At 45.4% G+C, this 21101-nt stretch overlaps 1 protein-coding gene across 3 annotated transcripts in view; it reads left to right on the top strand.

Annotated features, from left to right (window-relative positions):
* FANCE (FA complementation group E) overlaps nucleotides 1-21101 on the top strand; it is a 194545-nt gene that overhangs the window by 18175 nt on the left and 155269 nt on the right. For all 3 annotated transcript variants that reach the window (XM_075333856.1, XM_075333853.1, XM_075333854.1), the window contains exon 2: nucleotides 18510-18714. In XM_075333856.1, the coding sequence (XP_075189971.1) occupies nucleotides 18518-18714 (197 nt within the window). In that variant the 5' untranslated portion in view covers nucleotides 18510-18517. The remainder of the gene's footprint in view (nucleotides 1-18509; nucleotides 18715-21101) is intronic.

Below are 21101 nucleotides of genomic sequence, written 5' to 3'. Positions count from 1 at the left end.
AGACTGAACATTATGGCTTGGGAACCAACAAAAGATACCCAATATTAGGCTTGGGATCCTAGGCAAAGACACCCACCCTCAGGCTTTGGAACCTGCGATAAAGAGACCGCCCGCGGCTGGCATTGCACGGGTATCGGCCATGGCTCCTAGGCGATGGGGCTGCCAATTCTCGAAAGACAGCATTATTACAATTCTTAATAGGATTATAAGACCAATACTTAGTGAATTGGTTGTGGTATAACCACCATGGACCAACGCAAGGGTTTGAATAGTGCAGTTACCATTCATTGCGTATTAATAAATAACACCATGTTCAGTGGCATTTTTCTTTTCTTAAACTGAGACTCCAAAAAAACCCCCAATGATCCTTGTAGAGAAAAATGTGCTCTTTCTAATGATATCAGAATTAATATATTTTAGGGGTACCCTTTTTGAGAAATTTGACCTAAAAATAGGTAAAATTCGTTTTTTTAAAGTTTGTCATCATATGTGGGTGTGAATATTTCCACAAATACATATGCTTTGACCGTGATATTGCAGCAATGCAAAGCCATGTAGATGTTTGGTGTACAGGGCAAAGCACCAGTTACTATTGGTTTTTGGTCTTGAGTTATATATGGGCAAAGTTAGGCATAAATTTTATGCGACACGTTTTACAAGCTACTTTGACACAAAATTGCGGCCGAAATATTGTTTTGTCATAGCCGGTAATAATTTTATCGTGTTTATCAGCAAAAGTTGAGCTAGTATGCCAAATTTCAGCATCATAGCCAGTATAGAACTCTAATGGCTATGTGCCAAAGTTTGCAAAATCATCTTAGCTGAAGCCGCAGGCTTGGTGGGACCTCCATTGAAAGGTCAACAGTGCCCAATGTATTTGAGATCTGGCCCTAAAAATTTACAGAACCTCTTTTCAAACATACGTGTACATCCTTATAAATTTTCAACAAAATCGGAGAAGGTCAAGTGGGGACGATTTTTAAAACTGGTCCACTTGATGTGGAAAGACCCGGGTGCATAGCTGGTACATATGTCCTCCTATATAACATTCACCGCAGCACGGCGAGCGTGGATGAGTGAACCCACTAGACCGTAGGAGAGCTGTGGTAGCTGACCACAAGCAGGACACGGGAGAGCGTAGATGGTGACCAATAGACTGGGTTTATTGACAATCCATAGGAAAGGTGTGCGAAGGTGACAGAGAGGCTCCACCGGACCATGCACTGGCTCAACCCCAGGGGGCGATCTCCAGACAGTGGTTACGACTCACCGCGTCACAGGAAGAGAGCAAAGTCTCTGGTTAGTGTACCCAGACAGTGGCACTGCACGACGTGCGAAGACACGGCAAACGTGAAGGAAGTGGCTCCTCCGGATGTGACACCGCTGTTACAAGGCTCTATGGACGTGGAACCAAGAGTGGAGCTGGAGACTAGGAAGGAGGCACAGCTTGCGGGTCCCTTTTTCAACACCGAAGCAGCAGCTCCAGAGGCTCAGCAAACAAGAGGAAACCTAAGGATAGGAAATGACATATTAGGAAGAGGCACCGGAAGAGGTACACAGCACGACCTCTACACTGACAACATACCTAAGGATAGGCAATGTTGCCCAAGCACTTCCTATAAGGGAAGGGTGCTTTATATACACAGAGCTGCTCAGCAATAGGCTAAGAGGGAATTGCACTCAAAACAGCTCTGTACTAACAGGACCTGCGATGTCAGAGGGAGGGGCGGAGTCAGAAATCACATGATCCCTAGTGCATGCAGGGCTCTACAGTGCCACTGTGAATACAGGAAAGCAGGGCGCATGCGGGCTGTGTCAGCTTGCTGTAAATGGTAAGTACAAAACGGACAGAAGCTGTTCCAGCCATGGTGACACTGCGGAGACGCCCCTGATCCCCATGGCCAGCGGGGTCCATGGTCGGGGACGGCACAGTACAGAGCATGACATCCAATCTGTACAGCACAGGTTCTATTTCCATTAATTTCATATTAAATTCAATCTAACAAATTTTCATCATTATAGAAAGGGGTTAATATTTGCCCAGGTGAAGTGAGGGTCACTCAAACAGCTTCCTCGACGTGTGTCTCGCTTTCTCAAGGGGCGTGGCTAATCATCCCTGGAGCCATGTTTAAAAATGGTGCCATATCCAATCACGTGTATAGGCTGGAAAATTGCCAGTTATAGTTGACGCATGCGCTCCTATCTAGTATGGCCTTTCCCCTCTGTCACATCCAGGCTTGGGCTATATGCTCGGCAACGCAGCACTGGTCCCGCCTGCCTACAATGTCCGACTGACGCGTGTGCAGAAGGCGCCGCATCCAGCGTTTGCCAACCAGGACATGCGCAGAAGCTTCAGGCACCTTGCCAACCTCCGACATGAGCTGTCAGCACTGCCACTGTGGACGTAGGAAGGGGGGTAAGCTAGTGGAGAAATAGTAACTAGGGATGGGCGAATCCGAACTGTAAAGTTTGGGGTCCGTACCGAACACATGGTGTTCGTGCACACTACCCCGAACACGAGCTTTCTGGGATGTTCGTGTTACAGGTTGGGTCCAGGGGCTGTTAAAAAAAAAAAACAAAGCACGTTATTAACCCCTTCACGATTCATGACGGATATATCAGTCATGGATCCCGTGAGGTTAATCCCCGCCCCCTGCCGTGGGCAGGTCGCGGCGATCTGCGCACTTATTAGCTGTTTTTAACAGCTGACGTGTGCCTGCTAGTTGCGAGTGGAATCGCTTCCACCTGCAACTTTTAACTCCTTTATATCTCACTGCCAAAGTCTGTCAGCGATCTGTATATGTGCGCGGCCATTACTTTCACTTACCGCCGCCCCCACCGGACGTCATGTGCGTGATCACGTGACTTTCGGTGGTTGCCATGGTAGCACAGGGTCATGTGATGACGCCCGTAGCAAACATGAGTCACTTTCTCTCAGTGCCGGCATAGTGCCAGCACGGAGAGTAAAGCAGCGTATCTGCTGTTCTCAGCTCTGTAGCTAAGATCTACAGATAGAGCAGATCGATCTGATTGTTGATCCATATAGCCCATTAGGGAGACTAGTAAAATAAAAAAAAAAGTTTAAGACCCCCCCCCCCCCCCCCAAACCTAAAAGTTCAAATCACCCCATTGAAAATTAAAGTGTTAAAAAACCAACAAATATACACACATTTGGTATCGCCGCTTTCAGAAATGCCCAATCTAGCAATATATAAAATCAATTAATCTGATTGGTAAATGGCGTAGCGGCAAAAAAATTTCAAACGCCAAAATTATGTTTTTGGTTGCCGCAAAATGCAAAAAACGGGCGATCAAAACGTAGCATCTGCGCAAAAATGGTACCATTAAAAATGTCAGCTCGAGATGCAAAAAATAAGCAGTCACTGAGCCATGGATCCAAACAAATGAGATTGCTACGGGTTTTGTAAAATGGCGCAAAGCGTACGCCACTTTTATTGGACAGGCTTGTGAATTTTGTTTAACTCCTTAGATACAAGTAAACCTATACATGTTTGCTGTCTACAAACTCGCACCGACCTCAGGCATCACAACAACTATTGTGCGATCACACTTTTTTTGCAGTTTTTCCACACTTGGAATTTTTTTGCTGTTTTCCAGTGCACTATATGGGAAAACTTATGGTGTAATTTAAAAGTACAACTTGTCCCGCAAAAAAACAAGCCCTCCTAAGGCCAAGATTGATTGGAAAAATAAAAAAAATACAGCTCTCGGAAGAAGGGGAGCAAAAAATAAAAAAGCGGAAAAACGGAAAGCGCCCGGGGGCTGAATGAAGGGGTTAAAAAAAATTATGATCATACTTCCAGGTCCCGCAACGCATCCTGCAGACTCTGTCTCCCGGCCACTTCTGCTTCTGCGTCCGTCTGATCATTGCTGTTGCCCCTGGTAAGCACCTCTGGCTAAAAGGACCTGCCGTGACCATGACGTCATACCCATGTGACCAGTCATGTGTGAATGTTGTAATACCTCATTGGCTACAGACTGGTCACGTGAGTATGACGTCATGAAAGGTGCACAATCTCCAGGCGGCAGCGGATCAGCTGCATGTATTTGCACAGCTGAGACGCTGCTGTCGGGAGAGTGGGGTGATGCAATGCGAGACGCAAGTACAATCATCCCGTCACTGTCAGTCTCTGCTTCATCGCTCTGTACAGAGCGATGCAGTAGACCCGACATGGCGCTCTGTACTTCTCACTGTGTATAGACTGTGCACAGTGGGGAAGCAGAGTTGACATTGCTTGTCCCTGTGGATTACGCCGGGCTAAGGATTTTTTTTATAATAAAGATGGAGTCTCTAAATGTTTTTTTTTGTTTTTTTTTAATAAATTTTTTTTTTTTTTTTTTTTTACTGTTTTCTAGAAATTCATGGTGGCCATGTCTAATTTGACGTGACACTATGAATTTCGGGTCTAGTACCATCTGAGAATATTACCCAGCAAGCCACTGACATCACAGCACAGCCGCTGTACGAGCTGGGTAAAGGACCTGGAAATGGCGTTAAGAAACAATGTGCCATTTCCAGGGGTGGCTACGGGCTGCTGAAAATCCCAGCCCTCAGCTGCCTGGCTTTACGACTGGCGATCAAAATACTGTGGGAGCCCACACATTTTTTTTTTTTTTTTAATTTTTTTAAATAAACAAAAAAAAATTAATGGGCTTCCCTTTTATGATTGCCAGCCAAGGTAACGCCAGGCAAATAGGGGTGGCAGCCCGTAGCCATCTGCTTTATCTGTGCTGAGAATCAAAAATAACGCGAAGCGCTACGTCTTTTTTTTATTTATTTATTTTTACAGTACTTTGATGTCAGGCAATCAAAATACAGGGAAGCCCTTTTTTTTTTTTACGATGGTAAACCTTGAGGGGTTTAAAATGAAAAGGGACACACGCGGCGCCACTCTAAATGTAGTAGTTCAAAAGCATAAAAAATGATTAAGAAATGTGCATAAATTGCACTCACCTTGTTTCAAGTTAGGTCAAACCCAAAGATCCCTTTAGGATCAATCTCCACAATCTCTGTGCTTATCTGCTGCTCACTAGGATTTGATACACTGTGAAATCACCTCCACAGGAAACTGGTAAATTGAAGTGCTTGAAAAATCCTTCAAATCCAAAAAATGTGGCGCTGATCCCCAAATGTATTATATCAGGAGAATTTTTATTCGGCTACTATAAAATATTACATAAAATAGTACAACGCGTTTCGGCTAAAAATCTTAAAAAAAAAAAGATAGCCTTCTTCAGGTAAAATAACATGACAGTTGATCTCTCAAGCGAGGTCACAGATTTTTCAGGATTTTTCAAGCACTTCAATTTACCTTTTTGTTTTTTAGTTATTTAAATAAATACGGTAATTAGAAAAAAAAAATGCGTGGGCTCCCGCTGCATTTTTTGTATTGCTAGCTAATGGTAATCCAAGCAGCTACTGGCTTCTAACCCCCCACTGCTTGGTGTTACCTTCACTGGCAATGGAAAATCCAGAGAAGCCTTTTTTTTTTGACGTGTGCTTTGCCATATTTTTGTATGCTAGCCAGGTACAGCAGGCAGCTACGGGCTGCTCCCAACCCCCAGCTGCCTATTTGTAGCCAGCTGGTAACCAAAAATATAGGGAGGCCCTTTTTTTTAATTATTTCATGAATTTCATGAAATAATTTAAAAAAAAAAATAAATAAAAACAAAAAACAACAACATGAGCTTCTCATTTTTGTGTCCAGCCAGGTATAACTAGGCAGTTAGGGATTGGAATGCTCAGTGCAAGTTGGCCCAAGCTTTCTGGGGCCTCCCGCTGTGAATTGGAGTCCGCAGCTGCCCCAGAAAATGGTGCATTCATAGAAGCTCTATCTTCTGGGGCTGTACCCAACTCTTGCAGCGGCCCTGGTGCCGGGTGGCACGCTGGGTAATAAGAGTTTAATACCAACTTTGTTTTACCAGCTAGTATTAAGCCAGAGATTCTTAAAGTCAGGCAAGTTTGACCCAGCCATTAAGAATCTCCAATAAAGGGTTAAAAAAAAAGACACCACACAGAGAAAAAATACTTTACTAGAAATAAATACACAGACACATTCAGGGTCTCCATCTTTATTACTCCCTCTCACCCCTCCACGATCCTGGTCTTCTGACTTAATTCTTCTTCAACCCATGCAGTTATGCTACATCAGACAGCACAGGGGAGGAAGAACGCTTCTGCTCCCCTGTGTTGTGTAATCACTCAATGAGTGAGCAGAAGCTGCGGGTTGGTTAAGCGGTGACATCACCGCTGCCACTGTTGCCATAGCAACCTGACTGGTGGGTTACTATAGCAACGGTGATCTTCGATCACCTGATTCGGGCGCCGCGATTCAGCGGCTGTGGCAGCCAATCCTTGCATGTGGGCTGACTCTGTAAAGCGCCGACATGCAGGGATGGGGATCTGAGCATGTGCCCGAGCATCTCGCTAGTACACTCGCAGAGTATACCGAGTACCGGCGAGATGCACTGACAGGACCTAGCATGACATCATAGCCATGTGACCAGTCAGCCAATGAGAATACAAAATTCACACGTGACTGGTATGCTATGACGTCACGGAAGGTCCTTTGGTTACCGGGCGGCACAGCGATGATCGGAAGGAGAAGCGCCGGGAGACAGAGTGCAGGACGCGTCATGAGACCTGTGAGTATAATGACAATGTTTATTATTAACTGTATCCTTTATTTTACTGCCCCCCCCCCGCCCCATCACATAACTGTAAAGTTCGGAGTTCGGACGCAAGTTCGCGTTATATCAGAACCCGAACAAGAACTTTACAAAACGTTCGGGCGAACATCGGGGGGTTCGCATATCCTTAATAGTAACACATAAGGATAAGATATTTCAAATATAATCAGCTACGGCTTACTATGGATGCAGTTAGCCATTAAAAGGTATCAACCACTGAGGACTCTCTGTTCTTTTAAACAATTTTTTTATCTCTACTGGCTAACACGGTACAAAGATATATTTTACTTGTATGGATGCAGGTGAGATGATAAACAGATTATTAGTACCATTATTATGTAAAGATATGCAGAAAAATCCTCTGTTAGATAATATTTATTAACATACCTGACATCCATTAAATAATTCTAGATCATGGCACCATATCCAAACACCGCTACTTACATAGCATTCTCATGAAACACCATATAGACATTATAATTGAAATAGGGGTAAGGTTTTTCTATAATATATATATAATATAAATAAATAAATATACTGCTCAAAAAAATAAAGGGAACACTAAAATACCATTGTGTTGTTATTTTCATGACTCTGAAAACTGTAGATTCACATTGAAGGCATCAAAACTATGAATTAACACATGTTGAATGAAATACTTAACAAAAAAGTGTGAAACAACTGATATGTCTTATATTCTAGGTTCTTCAAAGTAGCCACCTTTTTGCTTTGATTACTGCTTTGCACACTCTTGGTTGGCATTCTCTTGATGACCTTCAAGAGGTAGTCACCGTAAATGGTCTTCCAACAGTCTTGAAGGAGTTCTCAGAGATGCTTGGCACTTGTTGGTCCTTTTGCCTTCACTCTGCGGTTCAGCTCACCCCCAAACCATCTCGATTGGGTTTAGGTTTGGTGGCTGTGGAGGCCAGGTCATCTGGCGTAGCACCCCATCACTCTCCTTCTTTCTTCTTTCTTCTCCCTCCTTTTCTTCCCAACTAAACACAAACCGGATGGAATTGCATGCCGCTGCAAGATGCTGTGGTAGCCATGCTGGTTCAGTATGCCTTCAATTTTTTTGAATAAATCCCCAAAAGTGTCACCAGCAAAGCACCCCCACACCATCACACCTCCTCCATGTTTCACAGTGGGAACCAGGCATGCAGAGTCCTTCCGTTCACCTTTTTTGTGTCGCACAAAGACATGATGGTTGGATCCAAAGATTTCAAATTTGGACTCATTAGCCCAAAGCACAGATTTCCACTGGTCTAATGTCCATTCCTTGTGTTCTTTAGCCCAAACAAGTCTCTTCTGCTTGTTGCCTGTCCTTAGCAGTGGTTTCCTAGCACCTATTTTACCATGAAGGCCTGCTGCACAAAGTCTCCTCTTAACAGTTGCTCTAGAGATGTGTCTGCTGCTAGAACTCTGTGTGGCATTGACCTGTTCGCTAATCTGAGCTGCTGGTAACCTGCGATTTCTGAGGCTGGTGACTCGGATAAACGTATCCTCCGCAGCAGAGGTGACTCTTGGTCTTCCTTTCCTGGGGCGGTCCTCATGTGAGCCAGTTTCTTTGTAGCGTTTGATGGTTGTTGCCACTGCACTTTCAAAGTTTTCCCAATTTTTCGAACTGACTTACCTTCATTTCTTAAAGTAATGATGGCCACTCATTTTTCTTTACTTAGCTGCATTTTTCTTGCCATAATACAAATTCTAACAGTCTATTCAGTAGGACAATCAGCTGTGTATCCACCAAACTTCTGCACAACACAACTGATGGTCCCAACCCCATTTATAAGGCAAGAAATCCCACTTATTAAACCTGACAGGGCACACCTGTGAAGTGAAAACCATTTTCGGTGACTACCTCTTGAAGCTCATCAAGAGAATGCCAAGAGTGTGCAAAGCAGTAATCAAAGCAAAAGGTGGCTACTTTGAAGAACCTAGAATATGACATATTTTCAATTGTTTCACACTTTTTTGTTAAGTATTTCATTCCACACGTGTTAATTCATAGTTATGATGCCTTCAATGTGAATGCACAATTTTCAGTCATGAAAATAAAGAAAACTCTTTGAATGAGAAAGTGTGTCCAAACTTTTGGTCTGTACTGATATATATATATATATACCATATATATTAAATTACAATAATGAATTCACTTATATAATGAATTCTATTACTCCAAAACTCACCAACATGGAAAGACTACAAATCACAGAGAGGACCTTTCATTCTCATTAGAACCCTAAATATTTAGTTGTTATATAGCAACCATATACGTATTCTATATAACCCAATCTATGAAATAAAAAAAATGTTTACATATCATTACAGGCAGACACAGTTATCCTTATATTACTATGACTTCTCATTTTCTATGTAATATCCACTCTTTTTTTTTTTTTTTTTTTCTCTCCATTTATAGATCTTCATCCATGTATATTTTCTAAGGTGGAGCACCATGCTTCTAAATATTGTATTTCATACGGAATGCAACATGTTCAGGGAATATTACAATAATGCAAAAGAGATTTTGTTATTACCACATAAAACAATATAAAAGCAAACACGGTTGTGAGCGGTCAGACACATATTATCTATCCTACAGGTAGGAGGCAAATCCCAGGGATTCATTCAGGCCTTGTGGTGCTATGGTCCCCAATACGGCGATCCATTTGCACTCCCTTTGTGCAAAAGCCTTTATAATGTTGCCACCTCTATTGTCCAAGGATACTCGATCAATGCCCCGGACCATAAATGTTTTAGGGTCCGAGGCATGTTTTTGTCTAGAGTGACGTGGGATTGTTTTTAATTGAGTCACATCAACTGCTGTTTTTACTGCCACTATGTCCCCGACATGTTCACGCACTTTTATTTGGCGTGATGTTAGTCCAATATATATCTTTGGGCAATCACTGGTCACATAATAGACCACCTGGGTCGTATTACAATTAATTTTTGTGTGTCTGGTGGCATCACTTCTGCGCGCAATCTTTAGTGCTGGCATGTGCCCCTCTCTGATCCAGACTGGTACTGGTTCAGCTACAAACCGCAGTAGCTACTATAACGCCCAGTGCGCACGCTGCGTTTTTTTCCGCCGGTTTGCCGCAGAAAATGTTCATAACCTTTCTGCAGTCCTTCCCCAGCAAAACCTATGGTAAAAAAAAAAAGTTGTGCGCACACTGCGGTTTTTGTCACCTACAGGTTTTGCTGCATGTTGTCTGGAGCAAAAATAATTGAATGTCACTTCTTTTCCGCAGGTACCTGCGGTATTTCACTCCATTGACTGTAATGTAATCATGAAATAGCGCAGGGAATAACGCAGGTAGCAAATTATGTGCGTTTCATTGCGTTTTCCTGCGCTATTCCCACGGTATTTCACGTTTTTCGGGACTTCGTGATCATCACTACCCTGCGTTTTGCAAGGAAGTGATGTCATTAGGAGAGGAAGTGGAAGTTGAGCAGAGTAAACACACACACACACACACACACATCAGACACATACATCAGACACATACAAACATACAATGCACATAGAAATCAAACGTACATATTAAAATTTTTTACCGTCCAGCCAGGCAAGCACACAGCGGCGGCCCGATATTCTCAGGCTGGGGAAAAAGCCCGCCGCTGCCCCGAGAAAGTCGCATCTGTTAAGTTAGTCTCGGCGTGTTACCGACTCTTCTCGATTACTGTGATGCGGTGGCAATCGGGGTAATAAAGAGTTAACGGCAGCCCATAGCTGCCACTAAGTCCTAGGTTAATCATGGCATTGTCTATAAGACACCCCTATGATTAACCTATAAGTAAAGTAAATAAACACACATACCAAAAAAATCCTTTATTTGAAATAAAACACAAAAAGCCCACTCTGTCACCACTTTATTAACCCCCCCAAACAAACACACAGCTACGGCGTAATCCACAGAGGTCCCATGATGCTTGCATACTGATCCAGCCGCGTCTGACACATAGTACTCAATGTAGCCTCGTAACGAGACTGCAGGGGTAACTCCAGGACATTTCTCATGGTTGGGGATGTCAACACATTACTGCTCTTGAGAACTTCAGGGCCTCACCAGCAGTAATAGTGATGTCACCGACCGGCGCTGACCGGACAGGGTCACTTCTCTATGAGAAATACTGTGGGGGGGGGGGGAACACAAACAGAAATAAAGCTAATATCTCTCTATCTATCTATCCATCCATCTATTATCTATCTATCCCTCTATCTATTCATCTATTATCTATCACTTGATCTAGCCCTCTATTATCTATCAGAAGGAAATGAAACTTTTTTTTTGTTCAATGTGCTTTATTGGGTGCGGTAATCTTTCAGAGCCTGCGGAATTTTCTTAAGAAAATTCCATTTTCTAGTGCGCACAGGGCCTCAGACTATGCTCACACATGGCATTTTTGCAGCGTTTTTTTTTCCTGACCAAAACCTGATGGTGGCAGGATGTATGCTGGGAGTCATCTGCGTTTTTTTTGTGGTGTTTTTTCTACAAAGTGGGTTGTATCAATCCAAAACCATTGCAAATATGCTTCAAAGAATTGACATGCTCGGTATTTGACAAAACAGTCAGGAAAAAAATCTGCAGATGTTTGTGTGTGCATGAGATTTCAGAAATCTCATAGACTTTGCTGGGACTGTAAAAAGAAGTGTTTTATTAGTATGGATTTGCATAAAACCAAGCCAATTACGCTGCTAAAAAAATGCTGCAAAAACGCCATGTGTGAACATAGACCAAAGGTGCTCTAAACGTCTGCTTGGGCTTACTGTGACTGAAAATGTCTCCATTGTATTGCTGACCCATGTGTAGCCATATGCAGGGAAAACAGCCTACGGTAATTGATACATCCTGAAATGGCTCAGTAGGTTTTCGGTAAAAGGAAGCCATGTGGTTTATGGGTGATGGATGTCTCTATTCAGATATGTGCATGACATCTATTTCAAACAGCTTCCACCAGGACCCCTCATAAAAGCATTGAATGAATGAACAAACCTGAGTTAGTGGGCGGGAGCGCAGCCAGTGGGTGTGACTGCCCAGAGTTAGTGGGCGGGAGTGCGGCCAGTGGGTGTGACTGCCTGGAGTTAGTGGGCGGGAGCGCAGCCAATAGGCGTGACTGCCTGGAGTTAGTGGGCGGGAGCGCAGCCAGTGGGCATTAAAGCTTGTTATGGGCTACATAACAGAATATCATTTTGACACAACATATTGACATTTCATATACTGTCAATATACTACAGAAAAAAACTCCAGGCCACGTCCACCAACTAAGCCACAAGTATACTGCTTTAATTATGCAAGGGGGGTTTCGCATCCCCCCCCCCACATTTCTTCCATTGCTCTCACTAACTCCAGGAGATCGATCACGCCCGAGGCTTCGTTCCCACTCACTAACTCCAGGCCCTCAATCACGCCCCCTGAGTTCGTTCCCGCCCTCTAACTCTAGGCCCTCGATCACGCCCCCTGGTATTCTTCCTGCCACTAACTCCAGGCGCTCGATCATGCCCCCTGGCTTCGCTCCCGCCCACTAACTTCAGGCACCCGATCACACCCCCTGGCTTCGCTCCTGCCCACTAACGCCAGGCGCTCGATCATGCCCCCTGGCTTCGCTCCCGCCCACTAACTCCAGGTGCTCGATCACACTCCCGCCCACTAACTCCAGGCGCTCGATCACGCCCCCTGGCTTCGCTCCCACCCACTAACGCCAGGCGCTCGATCTCACCCCCTGGCTTCGCTCCTGCCCACTAACGCCAGGCGCTCGATCACGCCCCCCTAGCTTCGCTCCCGCCCACTAACTCCAGGCGCTCGATCACGTCCCCCTGCCTGACTTCGCTCCTGCCCACTAACTCCAGGCGCTTGATCACGCCCCTCTGGCTTCGCTCCCGCCCACTAACTCCAGGCGCTCGATCACGCCCCCCTGGCTTCGCTCCCGCCCACTAACTTCAGGCGCTCGATCACGCTCACGCCCACTAACTCCAGGCGCTCGATCACGCCCCATGGCATTGTTCCCGCCCACTTAATCCAGGAGCTCGATCACAGCCCCTGCCTTCGCTCCCGCCCACTAACTCCAGGTGGTAACACCCACTCAGTTCCGGTCCCCGATAATACAATTGTGCCATGCATTGCATTGTCAGAATGCCTTCCTGTGCACGTTCCATCTTTTGTTGCATCAAATGCTGTGAAGTTCTATATAGACTTCCAAGAGACGTCAGAAAAGATTCTGAAGGTAAAAGACCACCAGCTATTTCCTTAAGCATCCTTTGCTTGGAAAAGTCACTAATGAAGAAACCACTAGCATTTTTCAACTAAAAACACTTGCAAGCCATTTTAAAAGACTCCTGGGCAAGATTTCAACCTTCCCATTGACTTGTAATAGTTTAGTGTCTTTAGCGCTGAAAACATCTCCTGAATGGTCTGCTCAGTTATCACCGCATGGCATCTTTAGAGACCTGAAGCAGTTAAAAGCTGTTCACAAGACTGAACATGTGCACAGCAAATCCCTCTTACATAGGAATTCAATTCTTTTGAGCATCTTCTGATTGCATTTTCAGGTGGACCTGCCTGATAAAGACGAGGTGTGCACGTATCCTTAATAGTGTTGAGCGGACCCGAACTGTAAAAGTCCGGATCCGCGCGGTTTCAGGGTCCGATCCGGGTCCGACCTGGACCCGGGAATCCGGCTGCATGATTCGGGTTCGGGTTTTTTTTTTGTTTTTTTTCCCCTCTCCCCTCTCCCCCTCCTACCCCTCCTTTTCCTCTTCCCCCTCTTCTCCCTCCTCATTGACTTACATTTGTCCGGATCGGATCTGGACTTCTTTCACAACCTGCGACGGATCCGCCGGACCCGGATTATGAGCAATCCGCTCAGCTCTAATCCTTAAGATTCTGCAACAGCCTTCATTTAACACACTTCTCAACAATGAAATAGCAACAGAAAAAAAGTCATAGAATTATAAAAAATCTGAGAATCGATAGACAATGTCAATGATATGTAAATGATATAAAATAGAAAAGTCTTCAATATTGATTATAAACCTACACACCTTAGCTGCTATCAGCGAGGCTCTAATGGTTGTCTGAAGACTGTTCTGCTACGCTGAATTTATGTGGACACCTAGATTGTCAAGATCCGCTACTGACTGCTCCCTTTGCAATTGCTGAGTAAAGAGGTCTCTCGCTGAGCACATATGGGACAAGTCCAGAGACGTTGCAGGCCATGGTGGCGTTTCTAAGCCATGCAGGCTGCTCACAGTAGCACGAACAGTATGCAGCCCCTGTTGCAATATTGAAAGACTGCTCCTGGAACGTTTTTGTTTATGTTTTTATTTTTTATTTACTGGATCCATGTTAAACTGTGCCATATCATTGAAGGCAATTTTTCACCAGGTTTTTGCTACCCCATCTGAGAGCAGCATAATGTAGAGACAGAGACCCTAATTCCAGCGATGTGTCACTTACTAAGCTGTTTGCTGTCATTTGGAGAAATGTTTTCTCTGCTGCAGATCTACCAGTTATACAGAACTCATGAATATGCTGGACTAGCATACAGCACATCAAGTAGTCCTCTAATGATAATCTACTGCTGATTAATCTGTAATTTCATCAAAACTACACTAAGCAACCCAGTAAGTGGAATCAGGATCTCTTCCCCTACATTATGTTGCTCTCAGATTAGGTGGCAAAAACCTGGTGACAGATTCCCTTTAAGTGCTAAGATGCTTGCAAACATTGAATATATGAAATTAGGACTGCATTACTGTTAGTGTGTATAGAATATACTTATAAAATGAAGGTACATAACACACAAATTGTGTCCACCAGCCACAAGAAGGCAGCCTCTCTCTGGTATCAAATGCACTCATTAAAAGGGGTTAATGAGAGCTCTGATTTTATCAGAAAGTCACAGCTGCCACGAAGCTCTGGATTAGTAATGGGTAGGGGTCTATGAGACCACCCTATTACTAATCATGTACTGTAAGTAAAAAGAAATAAACACAGAGAAAATTCCATTAAAAAAACAAACATCCTCTTTCTCCAATTTATTAACCCCCAAAACACCTCTTCAGGTCCAATGTAATCCACTCCACACCATAATGTCCCACGGCGATCCAGCTCTGCTATATCCTAAAGTCGCAGTGCTCGGTCACATTAGAAAACGTGAAGAATTTTGAAGGAAAGGGCTCTGCATATAAAGATGTGAACATCATATTTATACATAAAATATAACAATTTTATTAAATATCAACAATAGACCTATTAATAACACACAAAAAGCTGACACCCTGTATAGCAAGTGATTCTGAGATAAAGAAAATCAAGTTCCCCTAGTAACAAATGGTCTACAATAATATCATCTGATTGATAGCATGCAATAAAATTCATATTAAGATAAGATACAGAGACACACTAGTCTTAAGCTGGGTTCACACATAGCGACAACGACGTCGCTGTTACGTCACCATTTTCTGTGACGCAACAGCGACCTAGTAAGTCACTGTTATGATCGCTGGTTAGCTGTCAAACACAGCAGATGCAGCAGCGATCATAACGACATGCGTCGCTGTGGAAGCCATGCTGCACTTGGTAACTAAGGTAAATATCGGGTAACCATTACCCGATATTTACCTTGGTTACCAACGCACACGCTTAGCGCTGGCTCCCTGCTCTCCTAGCCAGGGTACACATCGGGTTTATTACCCGATGTGTGCTCCGGCTCCGGTTACGTGTGCAGGGAGCCAGCGCTAAGCAGTGTGCTCTCACGCTGCCAGTGCCGGCTCCCTGCTCACGTAGCTGGAGTACACATCGGGTAATTAACCCGATGTGTACTCCAGCTACGTGTGAAGGGAGCAGGGAGCCGGCACTGGCAGCGTGAGAGCGCGGTGCTAGTAACTAATATAAATATCGGGTAACCAAGGAAAGGGCTTCTTGGTTACCCGATGTTTACCGTGGTTACAGCTTACCGCAGGCTGCCAGACGCCGGCTCCTGCTCCCTGCTCGCTTCAGTTCGTCGCTCTCTCGCTGTCACACACAGCGATGTGTGCTTCACAGCGAGAGAGCGACGAGCAAAAAACGAAGCAGGACATTCAGCAACGAGCGGCGACCACACAGCAGGGGCCAGGTCATTGCTGGATGTCACACACAGCGACGGGACGTCGCAGCTACGTCACAGAAAATGGTGACGTAGCAGCGACGTCGTTGTCGCTGTGTGTGACCTTTAAGTACACATCTATACAGACCACAATAGTAAGAGAGGACCATACAACCAAAGCAAGGTAAGTTAATCCCAAATGCAAGGCAGCTAAATAGATAGCAGGCTCCCTCATTTGAGGGTCTCACCAATACAATGGAGATCCAGCATGGTATGATTGAAAGGGTTAATACCCTAAAGAGGCCTCACTGGAAGGAGGAACTAGCATGCAAAAAATGTGCAGTGGAGCACGTGCGACTATAGGAGGCAAAGGAAAGCTAGAAGCTCAATCTAATATATAAAGCTGAGTATATTTGTGTGTATGTTCGCTAAAGGAATGCGCACCGATGCATTTAGGCCTAAGCCACACCGCAAGAAAAACGGTGCGAGTGGAGTGCGATAAAACATCCTATTCCACTCGGACCAATTTTAGCCTGTGTGTCAGCGCACATGAGCGATTATTTTCTCAGCCCTAATCGGACCCAGAAAACAATCGCAGCATGCTGGGGGTGCAATGCGAGACTCTTTCTCTCGCACCCATTCAAGTGTATGGGGCGAGAAAAAAATCGTACTGCACTCGCGGTACACTGGTGTACCGCAAGTGCAGAGCGAGAATCGCAATAGCCGGCTACGGAGGAGAGAGGGAGAGAAATCCCTCTCCTCCGCAGCACTGGCCCGCCCCTCCTCAGCGCTGGCCCTCACCTCCTCAGCGCTGGCCCTCACCTCCTCAGTGCTGACCCGCCCCCCGCAGCTGAGGTCCGCTCGCACAGTTGGACCTCAGTCGCAGGGACACTAGCATGACACTCTGCTCTGCTGTACTGCCAGCGTGAGCCGAGTGTCATGCGAGGGGATCGCAGTATTCCCCATGTGGCCCCAGCCTTACCATCACAAAATTTTGCACAGACACTGCATGTGACTCAGGGAACGTCATAAACTAAGTTTTGACAGGAAAATTAAACCCCGCGCTTTAGTTACACTCCAAAATAATCTGCCTCCATTAAAAGTCAATGGAGATGCAAGCTATTAGGTTATTAATAGGAGCTTTAATTGGTGCTATAGGAACGAAAGACATTGTTAGTATAAGAAGCATATGTGTGAGGTAATATGATGGTGGAGAGACGGATAGAGAGAGACAGAAAGAGACAGAGAGACAGTCAAAGAGACATACAGAGGCAGAGAGACACAGACAGGGAAAGAGACAGTGGAAAGAGAGAGACAGACAGAGAGACTGATACAGTCAGACAGAGACAGACATCAGAAATAGACGGAGAGAGACAGTTACTATCCTGGTCAACGCCTGGGTACTACAGCTAGTCTAATATATAAAGCTGAGTGTATGTGTATGTATGCGTGTGTATGTATGTGTGTATGTCCGCTAAAGGAATCCGCACCGTCGCATTTACAATCACTAAATTTTGCACAGACACCCCATGTGACCCAGGGAACGTTGTAGACTATGTTTTGACTGGTAAATTTAACCCCGCGCTTTACAGTTATACTCCAGAAAACCTGTCTAAATTAAAGTGAATGGAGCCTGGAACTACTGGTTATTAGTAGCAGCTGTGATTGGTTGCTAAAGGAACAAAGGACAGTCACAGTATAAGTAGCTTATGTGTGAGGTAATATGATGTCAGTGGGGAGATGGATAGAGACAGACGGGGAAAGAGACGGACGGACGGGGAAAGAGACGGACGGGGAAAGAGACGGACGGGGAAAGAGACGGACGGACGGGGAAAGGGACGGACGGGGAAAGGGACGGACGGACGGACGGGGAAAGGGACGGACGGACGGGGAAAGGGACGGACGGACGTACGGGGAAAGGGACGGACGGACGGGGAAAGGGACGGACGGACGGGGAAAGGGACGGACGGACGGGGAAAGGGACGGACGGACGGGGAAAGGGACGGACGGACGGGGAAAGGGACGGACGGACGGGGAAAGAGACGGACGGACTGATACAGAGACAGACAAGGAAAGAGACAGACAGACAGATACACACAGACAGAGACTGGGAGAGAGACAGTGACAGCTACTCTCCCGGGCAACGTTAGGCATAAAGTTGAAAATAAGACTGAGTGATCAGCATAGATACCCAATGCCTATCGTTGCGCTTCGTCAGACAAACCTGCGGAGTGCCGACTCGCACAGGAACACTCATGACAGCGTCAGGGGTCATCTGACCCCACGCTGCCATGGTAAAACATCGACACCCCGTGGTCGCGTCACAGGGCCTTCGGTGGTTGCGGAGAACAGCGTGATCCCCGCCAAGGCACTTTAAATTACATCTCTGATCCACCCACGCCTGTTAGCCACACGTCTGCTGATCAGATTAGCTGACCAGTGCGAGGATTACCGCAGGCAATGCCGTTGGAACCTGCGATTACTGCATGAACAAAACCAATGACATACTAGTACGTGATTGGTCATGAAGGGGTTAAAGCCTTTTTCAAGATTTTTAGTAGAAGTTAGAAGTATATTCATAGAGAAAAGAAACTGCAAGCAATGTTATTTATTCTTTCCACATAAAGGAAAGTACTTTTAGATGGCACATCCGCTAGATGTTGAATTTTAATTGTATTTTTTTTTTTCCCCCAAATTAATCTTAGAAACCATAATGGCGAGCTCACATCTCTACGACTATGACAGAGTTGGCCGTCTCTTCCTACAAGCCTTAGGAACTGGTTCTCATGGATTGTTGGCAGCTCATCGGGTTCTTCAGCTGTGCCCAGGACCATTTCCATGGAAGGACATATTGGAGAATCTTTGCATGAATATTCCCTACCAAGATGGATTAACTGGAAAACTTATCTTGTAAGAAATCTTGTAAGAAATATTCTTATGAAAAATAGTTAGGGCCATGGACTATATGGGTATAAATGAATATATAAACAAGGCAAAAACACTGTAAACAAATGTGGCTAGTAAACTGAGATTGGGCATAGAAAACAAGAAAAAAATTACATATGACTATAAATTGATGATTAAAAACTCAATTGTATTCAAACAACCAATAAATTCATGGTAGCAATATACCAAAACGTTCAAAAAGTATCACTGCATGAACATGGCCAGTAGATGGCACCAGAACATAAGAAATGACTTAAGGCTGCTTTACACGCCCCCATCGGTTGTGCGTCACGGGCAAATCGCTGCCCATGGCGCACATCATCGCTAGTCCCGGTCACACTTCTTACCTGCCTAGCGACGTCGCTGTGACCGGCGAACCGCCTCCTTTCTAAGGGAGCGGTTCGGCATCACAGCAACATCATTAAGTGGCCGCCCAATCGAAGCGGAGGGGAGGAGATAAGCGAGACGAACATCCCGCCCACCTCCTTCCTTCCTGATTGCGGGCGGCTGCAGGTATGGTGAGGTTCCTCGTTCCTGCGGTGTCATATATAGTGATGTGTGCTGCTGCTGGAACGACGAACAACCTGCAACAGCAACGATATTTGGGAACTGGACAGCGTGTCAACGAGCAACGATAAGGTGAGTATTTTTGCTAGTTAGCGGTCGCTTGTACGTTTCACACGCAACGCCGTCGCTAACGAGGCCATATGTGCGTCACAAATTCAGTGACCCCAACGACATCACGGCCTTTAGGCTACTTTCACACATCAGTCTTCTCGCATCAGGCACAATCCGGCGTGTGTCTGATGCAACAGATCCGGCGCAGAATATGCAAAAACGGATGCACCGGATCCTTCTTCCTTTTTTTTTTTTTTTTTATAGCGCATCCGTTTTTGTATCAGTTTTGTCCGGTTTTTTTATTTGTCAGATCCGTTTTTTTACAATAAATTTGAGCATGGTCAGTTTAAAAAAATGGATCCGCATAGTCTTCCATTGTAGATCCAGCGCAATGCGTTTTTTTTTCAGAGACAAAAAACGTTACAAGAGACGTTCCATCCGGCCGCCGCATTAGCCAATTACGCCGGATCCAGCAAAAGCCGGATGCAATGCCATCCAGCACAATCCGGCGCTAATACAAATCAATGGGGATAAAACGGATACGGCGCCGGATCCATTTTAACCGTTTTTTTTCCGGATTGTGTTTGATGAGAAAAAAACTGATGTGTGAAAGTAGCCTAAGGCAGCATGAAGTAGTACAGCATTGAATCAATAATGTATTGAATTGCAGAAGGGGTCATATATTAAAGATGCAGTGCTGTATGCACAAGAAAAAATATATAGATGTGATGGTGCCTGCTCCAAACACGTGTTTCAACAGCATTGTCTTCTTTCAAGGGGGAAGTTATCAATTCAGTGTTGTATTGCGTCTTCATGTTGCCTTCGGCTAGGTTCACATTTCCGTTGTTTTGCATCAGTCACAATCCGCCGCTCTGATAAACAACGCAATCAGTTTGGCGGATTCCGTTGTTTCCCATACTTATGAGCGGCGGATTGTGACTGATGCTCTTGCATTGCATCCTCCGCCCGACGGATCAGTCGTGGAATGACTGACTCTCGGGCGGCAGGAACGCAGAGTGTAACGTTTTTTGAGCAGCGGAATCCTTAGGATTTCGCTGCGCATGCTCTCTCTCGGCGGCCGAACGATCAGCTGATCGCCCGGCAGCCGCCTTCTGTGAGCGATCAGCTGATCACCCGGCGGCCGGCTGCCGTAAGCGATCAGCTGATCACCCGGCGGCCGGCTGCTGTGAGCGATCAGCTGATCACCCGGCGGCCGGCTGCTGTGAGCGATCAGCTGATCACCCGGCGGCCGGCTGCTGTGAGCGATCAGCTGATCACCCGGCGACCGGCTGCTGTGAGCGATCAGCTGAACACCCGGCGGCCGGCTGCTGTTAGCGATCAGCTGATCACCCGGCTAATGAGAGCGATCAGCTGATCGCTCTCATTAGCCGGCCGCCGGGAAATCATCTGTTTGCTCTCAAAAGCAGGTGGCTGGCTATTGTGAACGATCAGCTGATCGTTCTCTCTCTCACGTTTTACATCGGAGTCCGACAATTCTTATTCATGTCATCCGTTGTACGCATCAGTCACTTGTCAAGCAACGCATGTGACTAATGGAAAACAACGGAATTGTGAACCTAGCCTTAGTCATTTGTGATGTTTCGGTGCCATCTAATGGCCATTTTCATTCACTGCTCCTTTTTGGTACTTTGCTACCATATTTTTTTAGATGTTTGAATAAAATTGAGTTTTTAATCACCACTTTGTAATCATATGCACTCTTTTTTTCTCAT

Source organism: Anomaloglossus baeobatrachus, chromosome 2 (assembly GCF_048569485.1).
Source record: "Anomaloglossus baeobatrachus isolate aAnoBae1 chromosome 2, aAnoBae1.hap1, whole genome shotgun sequence".
Lineage (NCBI taxonomy): Eukaryota > Metazoa > Chordata > Amphibia > Anura > Aromobatidae > Anomaloglossus > Anomaloglossus baeobatrachus.
This window is presented reverse-complemented; position numbering and strand designations above follow the sequence as displayed.